The 17271-nt window shown below is 41.5% G+C and overlaps 1 protein-coding gene across 1 annotated transcript in view; it reads left to right on the top strand.

The window, feature by feature from the left end:
- DNAH14 (dynein axonemal heavy chain 14) overlaps positions 1–17271 on the top strand; it is a 321838-nt gene that overhangs the window by 130056 nt on the left and 174511 nt on the right. The window contains exons 32-38 of the mRNA XM_057315759.1: positions 4311–4542; positions 5489–5542; positions 6792–6937; positions 9048–9116; positions 9735–9921; positions 10740–10816; positions 15672–15843. Of these exons, the coding sequence (XP_057171742.1) occupies positions 4311–4542; positions 5489–5542; positions 6792–6937; positions 9048–9116; positions 9735–9921; positions 10740–10816; positions 15672–15843 (937 nt within the window). The remainder of the gene's footprint in view (positions 1–4310; positions 4543–5488; positions 5543–6791; positions 6938–9047; positions 9117–9734; positions 9922–10739; positions 10817–15671; positions 15844–17271) is intronic.

The following is a 17271-nucleotide window of genomic DNA, read 5'->3' as shown; positions in this document are numbered from 1 at the left end:
CTGTGGCAGAACAGAGCCACTGACCCTGGGGAGAAGAGGAAAGCAAGCATAAGATTCCTATAATGTGAAGTTTCAAACTGCCGAGTTATTTTTTTCTTTCTGAAGATTCCTCTGTTCATGGAAAAGTAACTGTCTTGACTGCAGAAGGTCTTTGATTCTCAAGAAAAGTTAATTTTTAAGAAATTCTGCACAAGTATAAATTTACTTATTTTTGATGTGACAATTTCCTTTAAACACTAGGGAAAATGGAGCAGAGAGGCTGATATTTTGACTAACACCACTTGAATTTTACTGAATACTTTATATTTGATATATATTCACATGTTCATTTTACTGCAAAAGTATAACTGTATATTATTTTTAATTGCCGAAGAAATATGCTGTATTGATGAACCATCACTCAAAAGTTCAATGTGTCATTATTACTTTCTAGTAACTCTCTTTGAACGTGTAAATGAAAGATGGAAGAGCATATATAGAAAAGTAAAGTAGGAAAGACACGATTCTAACCAACTCTGTGAGCATCTCTGATTCTAGGGCTACAGTTCCCAGGTTGTATGCCAAGGTGCCCCAAGGCCCCATACGGAATGCACAGGACACTGCATAAAATTTTAAACTTTTGAAGGACTCAGAGGACTCATGTATCAGACACCAAGCAAACTGGTAGCTCAGAGTAGTTGACAAGTTTAACATTAGACCATTAAACGTTAGAATCATATTGATGATTTCTTATTCTTGCAAAGCTAGGTTTTGGGCAGTTGCTCTGATAAAGAAGCAAGCACTAAATGAAAACATGGTATAAGAAACAAAATTAACACTTCTTCCTCTCCCACTCCCCCTGCTTGTGTTCCCTCTCTCACTGGCTGTCTCTGTCAAATAAATAAATAAATAATCTTTAAAAAAAAAAAAAAAGAAACAAAATTGACAGTATCCTATCTGATTCTAAGGCTTGAGAAATTGTGCAGTGCACGACAGGTACACACATCCCATAAGTAAGTAAGGGTGATTATGTAAAAATGAAATAAAAATTTCATTTCTTTTCAATTTATTTGTATATATTTTAAAAATAAGCCACCAAGTTCATTAAGACAAAAATACCTTTAAATTGCTTTGGACCTAAAAATTAATGAAATTAACTATGAGGTATTTCTTTTGACTATGGTAATCAAGAAAAAAAAAACTATACTACAGGTGCAGTAAATCAAGTTTGGGAACCTCTGTTCTCGGGGAAGAATAATACGGGGAGTAAAGCTCTGGAAATTAAAATTTATTTAAATGATGATTTAGTACTTGAATCATAAAACGATTGCTGGGTCTTAGGATAGCAGATACCTTTACACTTTCGCTTACCATTCCTTTACTTCGGCATGGTAAAAGCCGTATCTGTTGAGCCCATAGCTAACATCACACACAACAGTGAAAAGCTGAAAGCTTTTTCTTTAGGATTAGGAGCAAGACAAGGATGTCCATTCTCCCCACCTCTATTCAACATAGTACTGCAAGTCCTAGTGAGAACAGTTAACAAGAAAAAGAAATAAAAGGAATCCAGATTGGAAAGGAAGAAATAAAACTGTCTCTCTTTGCAGATGACATGTAGAAAACCCTAAAGATGCCACCAGAGAACTGACAGTCCTAATAAAAGAATCCAGTAAATTTGCAGGATGCAAAGTCAATATACAAGAACCAGTTGTGGGGCGCCTGGGTGGCTCAGTCGTTAAGCATCTGCCTTCGGCTCAGGGCATGATCCCGGAGTCCGGGGATCGAGCCCCACATCAGGCTCCTCCGCTGGGAGCCTGCTTCTTCCTCTCCCACTCCTCCTGCTTGTGTTCCTTCTCTCGCTGGCTGTCTCTCTCTCTGTCAAATAAATAAATAAAATCTTTAAAAAAAAAAACACCAGTTGTATTTCTATACACTTACAATGAACCATCAGAAAGAGAAGCAAAACAATCCCATTTACAATTACACCAAGGGAATAAAATGCTTAGAAATAAATTTGACCAAAGAGGTGAAATATTTGTACACTGAAAACTCAGTGAATTATGACATTAATGAAAGAAATGGAAGAAGAAACGAATGAAAAGACAACCCATGATTGAGGATTGAAAAACTTAATATTGTTAAAATGTCCATACTACCCAAAGTCATCTATAGATTCAATGCAAAACCTCTCAAAATGCTAGTGATTTTTTTCACAGAAATAGGAAAACCTAAAATTTGTATGGAACCACAAAAGACCTCAAATATCCAAAACAGTGTTGAGAAACAAGAGCAAAGCTGGAGGTATCACACTTCTTGATTTCAAGCTCTATTACAAAGCTGTAGTAATCACAACAGTAAGGCATTAGCAGACACATAGACCAATGGAACAGAATAGCCCAGAAATAAATCCACACATATATGGCCAATCTATGACAAAAGAGCCAAGAATATACAATGAGCAAAGGACAGTCTCTTCAATAAATGATGCTGGGAAAACTAGACATCCCCACGCAAAAGAATGAAACTGGACCCCTGTCTCATGCGACCCACAGAAACCAGTTGAAATGGATTAAAGACTTGAACATAAGACTTGAAACCATACAACTATTACTCGAAAACGTAAGACCGTAAACTTGTCATTGGTCTTGGCAATAATTTTTGGATTTGACCCCAAAAGTAAAGGAAATAAAAGCAAAAATAAACAAGCGGGACTACATCAAACCAAAAGCTTCTGAACAAGAAAGGAAACCAGCAACAAAATAAAAAGGCAGCCTACTGAATGGGAGAAAATATTTGCAAACCATGAATCCACTAAGGGATTAATATCCAAAAATATATAAAGAACTCCTACAACTCAATAGCAAAAAAAAATTTTTTTTGGCTTAAAAAATGGGCAGAGGAACTGAATAGACACATTCCAAGGAAGACCTCCAGATGGCCAACAGGTGCATGAAACGCTGCTCTGCACTACTCATTATCAGGGAAATGCAAATCAAAACCACAGTGAGATACCACCTCACACCTGTCAGAATGCTTATTATCAAAAAGACAAATTTTGGTGTGAATGTGGAGAAAAGGGAAGTGTATACGCCATTGGTGGAAATGTAAATTGGTGTACCCGCTACGGAAAATGTGTGGCGGTTTCTCATAAAATTAAAAATATAACTACCATATGATCCAGCAATTCCAATTCTGCATATTTCTGTGAATGAAGTGAAGTCACCATCTCAAAAAGATATCTGTACCCCATGTTTATCGCAGCATTATTTATAATAGGCAAGACACTCATTAACTGATGAATGGATAAAGAAAATGTAATTTATGTGTAGAATGGAATATCACACAGCCATAAAAAAGAAGGAAATCCTGCCAATTGCTACAACACGGATGGACCTTGATGGCATTATCCTAAATGAAATAGGTCAGACAATGTGTGACCTCACTTACATGTGAAACCCAAAAACACTGAATTCATAGAAACAGAGAAGTGATTGGGGGTTGCCAGAGGCCAGGGGCAGGGGATGTGGATAATGGATGAAGGAGGTCAAAGGTACCAAATTCCAGTTATAAGATAAATAAGTTCTGGGGAGTAATGGATAGTGTGGTGAGTCTAGTTAATACTTCATTGCGTATTTGAAGGATGCTGAGATAGTAGATCTTAAATGATGTCATCACAAGAAAAATAAATTCATAACTGTGAATGATGGATGTTACCTAAATTTATTGTGATCATTTCATAATATGTGCATATATCAAATCATTATGTCGTATGCCTTAAACTAACACGAAGGTCTGGGTCATTATCTCTGTAAATCTGGGGTAAAGAATACATACTATAAAGCTACAATTGGGTCGCAATTTTACTCATAGTCTTATAGAGGAGAAAACTTACGGTTAGCCACACGATTCACAGTGTTCATAAGATAAGTACCAAAGTAGCATTTCTCTCAGTTACCCTTGTTGTAAGGATCCTGGTTATAATGAACAATGTCTGAGCCACATCTTTACTGAAAACCACAATACGCTTCGTAGGGATGATTCTTGTGTAAATCCTCTGTTTGTGCTGTGCCCACATCACAGCAAAGCAGCAGGGCTCCGCGAGACCGTTTTCCTCACAGGGAAAGTGCTCACGTGCTTGTAGGATTCGGAGTTCTAATATTTCATGTCTAACATAGTCACTGATGAACTGTCCATAACTCTTCGTTTTGTTTTAACGTTTTTATTTGTTTTTTTACTCAACACTCCATTTTTAATCTTTGTTATGTTTCTACTTGTGAAAACTAAAACTAATTTTGCCCAAATAATATGCAAACTTACAATATTGTTTTCAGGCACTTGCAGTATAAATGGAATGACAAACAGAAGTTGTGCTACGTGTCTCAAGGAGACGCCAGCTTCACGTACGGCTACGAGTACTTGGGCTGCACCCCCCGGTTGGTTATCACGCCCCTCACTAGCAGGTGCTGGCTCACCCTCACGGGAGCGCTGCTCCTGAATCTTGGAGGCTGCCCCGCGGGCCCCGCCGGCACGGGCAAAACAGAGAGTGTCAAAGATCTAGCCAAAGTAAGTGCTTTCCGTCGCCAGAATCCTGGTGGTTGTGGTTGCGCAAACCTTAACAGTATCTTACATTGACACCGTTCTGCTATGAAGATGTTCATAACATTTAACGAACACCTTACCAGATTCACTAAGTGTATTTGTATGTATTTGTATACATTTGTGTACACTTGTGTAACGTCCAGTGTATTTGGATGTAATTCATCCATTCACTTTTAAATGTCCACTGTGTGCTGGTTCGTGGGACCTCTGCAGGCCAAGTATGCTTCTGTTTACCTGGGATTCCACTGTGCCAGCTGATGAGTGAGCGGCAGCGTCGTCCCCTTCATGCAAGGGTGATTTTGACCTGCACGCAGACTTCTGCCTGGTCCTGTGTGTGTATGTGTGACACACACAGAGACAGAGAGCAAGACAAGTAACTGATGAAAGTGGAGGATATAGTTTGATGTCACTGGAACGACATGGGTGAAATGCTTTTTTAGTTTTTTGTTGATGTGTTTTAAAAACAGGACGTTAGGGCGCCTGGGTGGCACAGCGGTTAAGCGTCTGCCTTCGGCTCAGGGCGTGATCCCGGCGTTCTGGGATCGAGCCCCACATCGGGCTCCTCCGCTAGGAGCCTGCTTCTTCCTCTCCCACTCCCCTTGCTTGTGTTCCCTCTCTCGCTGGCTGTCTCTATCTCTGTCGAATAAATAAATAAAATCTTTAAAAAAATAAAAATAAAAAAAATAAAACCAGGACGTTAGTGTTCCATGTACTAATCAACTTAATTTGTAGTGTGTGTGCATTTACACTCTACCAAGTTTTGTGAATTTCTGTATTTGGTATGTAATTCATCTGGAGATTGCAAAGTTTTCTCAAAAAGTAAAGACATTTTATTACTCCAGAAGTTTTAACGTTAACATTTTGTGTCATAACTTAAGAGATCTATTAAAATAGTATTTTTGTTTCTCAGTCCTTAGGCAAACATTGTGTGGTCTTCAACTGTTTCGAGGATTTGGATTATAAGGTAAAGCTTATTCATATATATGCAGGAAAAAAATATTGTGCACATAAAAGAAATAATTCATTGAGGATTGAAAGAACAAGAAAACTGTTTCTCTTGGAGAGACCATAAGTATGAACAGAAGTGTAAATGCTATTAATTCTTTTAAATTAATAGAATAGAAACTTAGAATGTAATAGAAACTTAAAACACTGTGCAATTTACTTTTATGCAACTGAACTACTTAAGACAGTGGTTTTCAAACTTTTTGACAGGGATTTTTCCAAACAAAATCTGATATGGGACATGAATATATTTAAAAATTAAGAGTACTGCTCTGTTAATCTAAATTTATTTATAAGTTCTAACCCTATACTTTTATTTACTGAAAAGGTAATCATTAAGAACAATGAGGCTATTACAATTAACACAAAAATTTGAGTCAGAGTCTGTATGGATGATTATAATTTTATGCCAGCCTTATTTTGCTTTGGTGGCATATTACCTAAGACATAGCTCATAACATTCTGAAATATTTATTGAAATGTCCTATACCTCTGTGCCTGCCACGAATTTACTTAAAGTTTCAAAATACTCCCATCGATTTTGTTTTGCATGTTAAGTTCAAACCATTTACCTTTTATTAGGGTCATTTTATTGGCAGCTAAAGGCACATTCCCCACGAGACCCTGCATTTCCAGTTAGTGCTCACTTAGCACATTAAAAATAGCAATAAACATAAATAAGCTGTTTGCATGAGTCTTGTTAGACATAGGGAACTGCCCTCTGGTGGGGTGAGCAGGGCTGGGAGCAGCTAACCCGGAGCCAAGAAACCTGCTAATCAAGATAAATCATATTTTAATGAAATACTTTTTTAGAATCAAAATTAATGCCGAAAAACCCATGAAAAATGAAATATCAGAATTTTCGGTAAAGACACGACCTGATTCCCACAGCCAAAGGGAAGAACCGGCCTCGGTGTCTCTGGCCCAAGGGGCTCTCATGTGCACTGCCTATGAGAGCAGGCGTTCCCTCGCCCATATTCATCCACACGTGTTGTGTTGGGCCTACAGTGTTTTCGCTGGTTTCGGCTGCCGGCACGTAGGCATCAGTGGGTTCTGGACCTGGCAGCCTCCCCTGAACGCTGAGGGCCAGGTGGTGCTGCCCTGCACCTGCCAGGGGCACAGGGCGTGCGCTTGCCTCGGGAAAACTACGGAACCGCATGGGGCCCTGGCCTGGCGAAAGCTTTCACCTGCGTGTAATTGTTTTCAAGATAATGGGAAAGTTCTTCTTCGGACTGGTGCAGTCGGGAGCATGGTGCTGTTTGGACGAGTTCAATCGGATTGACGTGCAGGTCCTCTCCGTGATTGCATCGCAGATCCTAACAATCAAGGCGGCCAAAGACAGCTACTCTGTCAGGTACCGGGGGATGCGTTTGCTTACTTACTCTTCAGTATTCCTTCTCCAGTAAGTGTTTGGCTGTTGTTCTTTTTCCTAAACACAGACCAAAAGGAGTGACATCTTGGATGTCTTCTTTGCTGGGCAAGTAACGTGCAAATATACGTAACTAACTTTCATGCCAGCCTGGGTGTATCTGGGCTCCTGTCCAGCCTTGGGACCGTCTTCCGGGCCACCAGGACAAGGTCACAAATATATCCAATGACTTTTACTTTGGGTTTAAATTCTCTTAGTACCTTTCCATGTTATATTTCACTTGAAGAAACCAACATATTTTTCTTTAATTCTACATCTTTTTAAAAAACAAATTATACTGGCCACACACCTGAAGTCCTCTCTTATCCCATTACTCTGAATTAACATACTTTTATTGAAAAAAATTTTTGTAAAAATAATATTTGTATGTTAAGATGACTAACATTTACTAATCCAAGCAAAATTTTTTTCTCTTCAGATAAATTCAGGAATGCACATGATTTGCTTTATGGGCATAATTGAATTTGTGGGTTTAAAATTTCTATTACAATCTAATATTTCTTTTTTTTAATTTTTATTTTTTTAAGTAATCTCTATACCCAACGTGGGGCTCAAACTCACTTGTGGCTTTACTCTCAAGGATTTTGTTCCCACTGTTAGAGTCAGCGTTGCAAGGTGTCACGCATCTATAGGTGTACATGGGGGGGTGGTCACAGCAGGCCACACGTCACCAGTTCTCCACCATGCCTCACTGTCTGCCAGGCTTTCCTCTATTCTGTCCAGGGAGTCCTCAGCTTTTGTTCTCAGGGTTCTTCCTTTCCAGCTTTGACCACCCTCACTGCTGTTGCCTGTCCGTAAAGTCACCAAAGCATTTCTCTCCATGGTCCCTACCTCTGGTGCTGACAACAGGACACTAATCTCCAGGCCAAGGTTCTACTTCACAGCGGTCCCAAAATTATCTAATTGGGTAGTTAGGGGCAGGCTGCATTGCATGCTAACACAAGAACTCTGTGCCATGGCCACTATTTGCTCTGCAGTGTCACCTGGGGAGAACTCTGTGTCCGAGGGTCTCCTCAGGTTCTTCTCCCTGTTCAGTCAGGTCATTCAGGTGGGCGCCTTCTGGCCACAGGCCCCACAAACTCTTCAGACGTGATCAAATAAATCTAAAACCGCAGAGCGCCTGGGTGGTACCATTGGTTAAGCGTCCGACTCTTGGTTTTGGCTTACGTCTTGATCTCAGAGTCGTGAGTCTGCTTGGGATTCCGTCTCCTCTCTCCCTCTGCCCTTCCTGCTCATGCTGTCTCTTCCTGTCCCTCTCAAATAAATAAATCTTTCTTTAAAAAAATCTGAACCCCAGCAGGGCTCACAACTTTGGGTCAAAATGACCCTCTTCTTTCCCCTCTTAAAATTGTTTTTTTTCCTAGCATGTGCTGTTTGGAATTAAATGTAACACAGCCATAGGAATGTTCCCAAACTCACTTATTGTTTTCATACTTTGACTTAGAGAAAAGAGTTCTCTTAGTAATGAATATTGTAATGGACAGGGAAGGAAGATTTTTCCTTTACCTGTCAAGGTTCTTTTGGCTGGTCCATTAATTAAATTGGCATAAGATAAATTAGTAGGAGAAAAGTTTAATTGTATGCATACATGAGCCTCGCACAGACATGAGAGGTTCAAAGACAGGCAATTAAGTCTGTATGCCATTCTGAGCTAAGGAGAAGGGGGAAGGGGTCTGGGGCTACAAAGGGAAGGAACAGAAGTCCCAGGGGGATGGGAAGAGCTCATGTTTGGAGAACAAATATTTGTCATGCCCTGCAGAGACAGGAGAACACAGAGAGGAATATGAATGAATCGGTCTGCTGAGCATCCCACAGTTTACCATGCCCAGCCCATATTCTCTGTAGTTGTCTCTGGTGAGAGCTGTCTTTCTGGACCCAGCTCTCTATCTAAACTTGTAGAAGCAGTTAAAGAGGGAGGTAAAAAGCTCTTTCTGAGTCTTTCGGGCCTTCATTGTCTTCAGCTGAAAGTAATGCACATAACGAAGTGGCACATTTTGGGGGGTGCTCGTTCTGAACCCCTTCCAATGTCTTGTAGGTTTGTACTGGAAGGAAAAGAAATTCGTATCAACATGTCTTGTGCAGTATTTGTCACCATGAACCCTGGGTAAGTAGCGGTTAATCTATGTTAGGAGTGGAGACAGTCAGAATTGGTTTCTGAGATCTTAGCCATGATGCAGTTGTCTGACGTTGTAATGTACCATTCACCGCCACTGCCTGACTCCCTCCTCTACTCGCACACTTAAAAACAGCAGCAGGTCCGTACTCATCCACGTGGGTGGTCTCAAATTAAGTTTCTGTCTGAGGGGTGTTTTCACTTCCAAAAGAACCAGAGAGAAAGGAAAAGGTCAGCCACTTGTCACAAAGGAGACAGACAAAAAAGCCGAGAGTAGCAGAAGGAAGGGAACTTGTGGTTACAAGGAGCGGAGGCCAGGCAGGCTCAGTAAACACCTGTCGAGGGAGGGAACGTGGTGACAGTCGGGCCGGAGTGACCTGATGTGAGGGACACTGTGGGAGGAGGCACAGGAGGAAAAGTCAGTAGAGGAAGACACTCTTGAGATGAAAAGTACAGTCGGAACCGTTTTATATGCTTGTTTTCAAATGAAGGTCACGTAGGAAGCTACCAGGATTATTCTGGGGAAAACTATATTGTGCGGTTCCTCATCAGGAAAACTGAAAAACTGCTTTGTTGTTGTTGTTTCTTTGTTTTTCTTACTCCCTTAAGGTACAAAGGTCGAGTAGAGCTCCCAAATAACTTACAGTCTCTGTTTCGCCCAGTGGCGATGATGGCTCCCCATTATCAGATGATTACTGAAATACTGCTGTTTTCAGTTGGTTTCAAATCTGCAAAATCACTGTCTGGAAAGCTGGTTAACGTTTATGAATTAGCTAGCAAGCAGCTCTCACAACAGGTAACGAACTGCTTTTCTCAAAATAAAGGTGATTATAGAAAACTTTAAGACTTTTCTGGCACTGGACCAAGGATGACCTAGGGAAATAACGGAGCTAGGATCCCATCAGCGCTTGGCGAGCTGGTGTGGGTGTGAGGTGATGTGTCGGGTCAGTCAGGTTGCAAGCCTTTCCTCCAGGACCTGGAGAGAGTAATGGAGAATCCGCTGTGTTAAACCGCGGACTACTTTCTCCATACGAGGACATTAACCTCTATGGCGACTCTCACACTTTATTGTGCTTCGAGATAATTGGGGGTATTTGTTAAAACACACATCACTGGACCTTACCACCAACTTTCTGGTTGTCTGGGGTGGCCTCAAGAATTTGCGTTTCTAACCAGTTCTCAGCAGTTCCTGATGTTGCTGATATGAGTAGCACATTTTGAAAATGATTTTTCTGGGCTATGCCAGCTTAACGAGTATCTGTTTATGACTCAACATGGTTTGGACAACCAGCCACGTCACCTCCAAAGCGTTCTTCTTTATCATGTTCTTTCAGCCCATCTCTCCATTTCAGAGAAAATTTAATTTAGGTACTAATAGTTTCTACAGCTTTAATACTTGTGACGCTCTCTTTTAAGAAGGAGACTGAGGGGCACCAGTTTGGGGGGGAAGCGAGGGCATTGGAAGCCAGATGCAGGCTTTCTTGAGTTATATCCCAGTCTCTCTCCACAGTGCATGTGATTTGGGATTTAACTGTGTAGGAAATGCATTTATTTCTAGGTCATCCCATTTTTCCTTCAGAAACTTAATAACTCAGATATTTTAATGCTTTATAGGATCATTACGACTTTGGCTTGAGGTCTCTGAAGACAGTTTTAATAGTGGCTGGAAAGAAGAAACAGGTATTTAAATGGTGAGTTGAGTTTTGAATCGTTAGGTCAAAGGGAGTTAAACAACACAGGGAAAATAATTGGTAAAAGTCTTAAGTAATGATGTCGAGATAAGACAGGGAGCTCCCAGAATGTCGCAGTGAAATATGGTAGAGGTGTTTAAGAATGTGAAAGAAGAGGGGCGCCTGGGTGGCACAGCAGTTAAGCGTCTGCCTTCGGCTCAGGGCGTGATCCCAGCATTATGGGATTGAGCCCCACATCAGGCTCCTCCACTATGAGCCTGCTTCTTCCTCTCCCACTCCCCCTGCTTGTGTTCCCTCTCTCTCTGGCTGTCTCTATCTCTGTCAAATAAATAAATAAAATCTTTAAAAAAAAAAAAAAAAGAGTGTGAAAGAAGAGAAAGAAAAAATGCACAAAATCCCTGGATACTTTTCCCTAAAAGAACCTATACTTTTAAAAAATTATCTTACCTTTATATAATAAAAGATACACTGGAATAAAAGGCCTCATTTAAAAGAGCAGTAATTTAATGAGAAATGTAAAACCCATATGAAGAAAGGACACAAATGAAAATATGAATAAATGAAATAATAGGTCATGTAGTTAATATCGTAACATCTTAAAGGGCTTAGCATCATAAAGATTTAAAGACTCTAAAAGCTCATTTATGAATGGAAGTACATCCCAGTGAATATACCAAAGGTATTATTTGCTTATTGTTAGGAAAGCAGGTTCTAAAGTTCACATAGAAAGGGGCGCCTCAGTGGCACAGTCAGTTAACTGTCCAACTCTTGGTTTCAGCTCAGGTCCTGATCTCATGGGTCATGAGATTGAGCCCCGTGTCAGGCTCCACACTCAGCAGGAAGTCTGCCTGTCTCTCTCCCTCTGTTCCACCCCCCACTCACATTCACATGTGCACGTGCACTCTTCTGTCTCTTAAATAAATAAATCTTTTTTAAAAAGAAAGATAATTAAGACTAGCTAGACAAATATTAACAAATGAAAGGAATGAAGGAGAAACATCCCTTTAATTATTGAGACCTATTATAGAGCTTCGTTGGTTGCAACACTGTGGTGCTGGCTTATGAACTGAGGGGGCAAACCGTCGGGGCAGAACAGAACCCCCGGGGCGGGACTGCCCACGCGGGGCACGTAGTCTGTTGTCAGTTGTGAGGCAAGAACAGACTTGACAGACTTTTCAGCGATTGCCGTTGGGAAAACTAAATTGCGTGTGCATAAGGATCCAGTTAGAACCATGGCCAATGTTATTTACCTAAATAACAGGATCAAAAAAAGACTAAAACCATAAAAGTATTTGAAGAAACAAAATGTCCTTTATATCCTTGGACTACTGAAGACCTTTGAAACTAAGACTCAAAATCTACAAGCCATAAAGGAAGAGAAGGACAATGGTCTAAAAACACTGTGAGGTCAGGAGCCGAGTGAGAGAAATGCACATTTAAAATTGAAATGTTGTTTCCCATCAGACGGGCAAAAATACGAAAGCGGACGGGACTGTGCTGGTGAAGCTATAGGGAAGCAGGCGTTTGTTTTCATCATTGCTAAGGGGCCGACCTGTTTGGGTTGGATTTGAGGCTGTATTACCTATTAAAAATGAAAAATGTGAATATGTTGTTAAAGGACATATCAACATACTATTTACATGAATTTTTAAAACATGGTAAATGTTAGAGATTTTTCATGGATACCTAGATGTAGCACCAAGCACAGAATGTTGAGTGGGAGGGGAAGAGTCAGGGATCAGGCTTTAGCTTGGCTAGTATTATGTTATTTCTTAAAAATAAAGGAACTAGGGGGGCGCCTAGGTGGCACAGCGGTTAAGCGTCTGCCTTCGGCTCAGGGCGTGATCCCAGCGTTATGGGATCGAGCCCCACATCAGGCTCCTCTGCTATGAGCCTGCTTCTTCCTCTCCCACTCCCCCTGCTTGTGTTCCCTCTCTCGCTGGCTGTCTCTATCTCTGTCAAATAAATAAATAAAATCTTAAAAAAAAAAAAAAAAAAGGAACTAGGGTGCCTGGGTGGCTCAGTCAGTTAAGCGACTCCCTTTGGCTTAGGTCATGATCCCTGGGTCCTGGGATTGAGTCCCACGTCGGGCTCTCTGCTCAGCAGGGAGTCTGCTGCTCCTTCTCGCTCTCCCTCTGTGTTCTTCCCCCCCCCCTCTCTCTCTCTCAAATAAATAAAATCTTAAAAAATAAATAAATTAGGGAACTAAGGCATATATTGCAAAATGGCCTGTATAAGTCGATGGCAGGTAAATGGGTATCTGTTACGAAATGCTTTGTAATTGGGAAGATTAGAGACAGGAGTACCAGGAATCCGCTTCCTGACATCCTCCAGTCCTCCGACGTATGAGGACCTGTTCCAGTGAGGGAGTCCCCGAGAAGCCTCCATTCTCACAGGCGCCTGGACTGGGGCTTCCGTGTCCAGCGTGCTGTCAGTCTGCCGCCCTGAGGAGCAGCTCCTTCTGTCCGTCTGTGCTTACACAGCTGTGACAGCCCACCTCCCTGGCTCCGCCCAAGCAAAGTAGACATGATTGTGAGAAGTTGACTGTATTATAAAAAGGATTGGGGAATTTTTATCAGAGTAAAGCACAGCAAGCAATTTAAAAATTAATATTAGACTATTTTGCTTTTTAAAAATCCCTTGGCCCTCCCTGACACCAAAAATTAGCGTTGTTTTTCTTGTCTGTTCTCTTCCCTTCTGTCCTTTCCTCCATCTGCTCCAACCCATTCTCCCTCAGGCTCCTGGCTTTGCCTCCGAGGTATACAAGGATACCGCAAATGTCCCTCATTTCCAGATGCGTTCTGGATGCATTCCCCTTTCTTCTGCCTTTTCTGTCTCGGATGAATTGGCAGAGCCTAGCTCTGACTCCCAAAGAGTTTTGAGGTGCTTATATGTAAAAAAGTAATACAAGACCGTGTACTCGCTTTATAGGGCCACCATAACCAATTACTACAGAACTGACATCTTAAAACACCAGAAGGATGTTTTCTTAAAGCACCTGAGGCCAGAAGTCTGAAACCAAGGTTGTGGGCAGGACTGTTGTCCCAGCCTCAGCCCTGAGGGAGAGTCCACCCTCTGCTCCGCCAGCACCCCAGGGCTTGTGGGCACATCGCTCCAGTGTCTGCCCCATCTTCCCACTATTTGCGCGTCTGTGTGTCTCTCTGCCTCGCTCTCGGTAGGAGCGTGTGACTGCATTTAAATCTGGGTCATCTGGGATAAGTTCAAGATTCTTAATCACATCTTTTGCTGTATCAGATAATATTCACAGGTTCCAGGGATTAGCAAGTGAAATATCCCTGTGGGACATTTTGTTTGCCTCCCACAGGCAGCTTCTCTGTCGGCCCCAGAAAGGAGGTTTCCATATCTCCCCTTTGGTTTAGAAAACAAACTGTCCAATGGCTGAAATCGTAGGATGTCCTTGGTAGAAAAGATTTGCTTTGTCAACGGCTAGAGAATTAACATCTCTTCAGGTAAACACTTGAAACACTTAAAAACTTACCACAGTACTGGGCCATAAAGTGAATCTTATTAACTAATTCCAAAGAACGGGTTGGTATCTTGAAAGCAATCGTAATGGGTAAAAAGAATAATAAGGTTTAATAACTATCCTTTTCTTAAATTTTAGTTGATGTTAGTCTAGAGCTTTCATTTTTTTATTCTTAAGTGATAACAGATATTCCCCATGATAATCTCAGATGCCATCCTCCAAATTATTCTTTCATAGAACTTAAGTTGTCTTATCTTTATATCTAATAGCAAAGTATCATAACAATATTATTGTATATAAGCCATGATCGCTCCCAGATGTAGTGGTCCATCCTTCCTTCCGTCTGTCTGTCCGTCCGTCCGTCCTTCCTTCCTTGTCAGTCAAGATCTGTGTTGGGAAAAAATGACCTGACACCCAGCAGCTGTCTGACCTCTCCCTACCTCTTAAGTGGTTGAAAAGATTAATGAATTCTTTCATTCAAGAATTAAGCAGAGTGCCCAGTAAAAAGTACTTACTAAACGTTAGCTATTAGCTGTTTTTAAGGATCAGAGACTTAAAAATTGCCTCCATCCTGATGAAGAGTTTTGGACACTCGTCCACAGGGGGACAGGAGGACCACTTCCACCCAGAGGACGTTTCGTCCTTTGCGTCTCTGCAGTCCGATCGTACGGCATGCAGCTCCTTCTCCTGGTTAGATGTTTGGTGTATATGAATATGTACTGAAGTGCTCAACGGGCAAAATGCTGTTATCGTGGGACAATATGTCATGTGATGACTCCTTGCATCTGGAGGCTTTTGCGACGATGGTTCTGGCTTGAACGGCAGAGGGAGTTCACCATGTCTCTCCATCAGAAAATCCAGAGGTGGGCGGGGGGGTGGGGGCTGCCATCTGATGAGGGTTTCAGGTTTATTTGTCTTGACAGGACCACTTCTGTGCCGTAACTTTGACCATTGTTCCCAGCTGCATAGCCTGCAAGCCTGCTTCCCAGGCCTGCCTAGAGACTTTGAATAAATCGTTATTTTTTTTAATTTAAAAATTTTTTTTATTATTATGTTAGTCACCATACAGTACATCATTAGTTTTTGATTTTTTATTTGAATTCATTCTGTTATTTGCAGCTAAAACACGCTACTTGATACAGTGGCTGTCCCTGAAATCAGTGACTGGGGAGTGGACTGTTGGAGACCAGTCCGGGCCCCTCTCTGGATCCAGGGACCAGATTCACCTCACCCACACCACATAGCTGCTTTGCGTGAGGGAGAGGAGGAAGGGCTGTTGGGATAGCCACCTCTACAAGGGAATAGGAGCTCTCTTCAATGTCAGCGAAGCATACTCGCTAACTTTATCTTTTTCTTCTTCCATTAAAGTAACACCAATGACCATCTTTCTGAAACGGATGAGACTCTGATCATTATTGAGGCTATAATGGAAGCTAGTTTGCCAAAATTTCTCCCTGAAGACATCCCACGTTTTGAAAAGATTATAGGAGATATTTTTCCTGGAGCAGCAGTTTCAACAGCAAATCAGATTGCCTTGGAGGTAATAAGACTTTTGAAAACCATCACAAGTGATTTAGATGTGGAATATAATTAAGAAATGATGTAAGTAAAAAATATTACAGTTCTTCCTGAAATACTGTACTCATGTTCTAGTTGGAGGGATAAACGTACTCAGAGATGTATCTCCCCTTGGGAGAGAAACAGAGCGCATCGCGGCCTCAGTCAAGGAAAGCCGCTACTTAACGTTGTTCCCTGGTTTTCTCATCTTTCCAACGGGAATAATGTTTCCTCTTCCTACTTTGAAGGAGGGCTTTAAGGATCAAATGAGATCAGAATTATGAAGAAGAACGTTCCAATGTAAAATTCTGTGGTCATAAAGATGATGTATCATGACTTTATTTCCTCTTACACCTGCTGCCTTGTAGTCACTGCCACTGTCTAGGTGAGGTCTCAACTTCTTTCCTACCACCCCTGTGGCCACATGCCGTGGCCGCCAGCGTGTGACAGGCCCACAGAGCCCACAGAGCCCCCATCACACAAACCCAGAGTCAGGTCCCCTGACACCGGTCACACTGCCTTTCACAGTCTGGCCACGTCAGGTTACCTTGCTGTGTGTCCTTTTTCCTCCCGCAGCTTTTTCCACCCCGAGTCTCTCTGCTTTCTGGCTCTTGCTGGGTCCTTATCAGTCGTTAGGCCATCAAACCCACGCATTCCTTTCCCTGGGACACTGCCCAATTTTTTAAACTGTTTTTTTTAAATTTTAAAATATATGGTTTACATAGCTTATAGTTTAAACAGCTTCACAATGAGTCCTTCCCTAAATACAGGTATCAGCTACGTGTACAACCTCATCCCAGCGGGCACAGAGTACTTACTATCTTGAGGTACACATGAAGTGCTTAGCAGGAGAAGATCATTCACTAGGCTCTGTAGGAAGGTTTGGGAGAATTTCCCTTGCAAACCACCCGGACCAGGAGTTTTATGACATGATAGTTCTTTCGTGGTTCTGGTCTAGTTAGATTTCAGATCCCTTCTAGGCTCAGCTTCATTGAACTTGAGAGTGTTTTCATTGCATTCACATGTTAGAATGTTCTGTGTGGATTGGAGCAAACCGTCTCACAACCCCTGCGGTTTCCTGTTTCTGATGCTACTCTCCCGGGCAGGTCTTATTTTCTTAGCTTGGGTTTTCTTCATTACATAGATGACATAGAAGCGTATCTAATTGTTTTCTTCAAAAAAAACCCAGCTTTTTACTTATTTAATGCATCTTTTTGATTCCTAACCTTTTCATATCCATATTGATATTTTTAAATATCTTTCTTTATTCCTCTCGGTTTTGTGTTTTCCTTCCAGCTGTCTGAGTAAGATGAGTAGTTTATTTTTTTATTACTCTAAGTTTATAAAACAAGGGGCACCAGGGTGACTCCGTTGGTTAGGCATCTGGCCCTTGGTCTCAGCTCAGGTCTTT

This window comes from Ursus arctos, unplaced genomic scaffold (assembly GCF_023065955.2).
Source record: "Ursus arctos isolate Adak ecotype North America unplaced genomic scaffold, UrsArc2.0 scaffold_2, whole genome shotgun sequence".
Classification (NCBI taxonomy): Eukaryota; Metazoa; Chordata; class Mammalia; order Carnivora; family Ursidae; genus Ursus; species Ursus arctos.
Note: the sequence above shows the minus strand (reverse complement) of the source record. Positions and strands in the feature narration are given on the sequence as shown.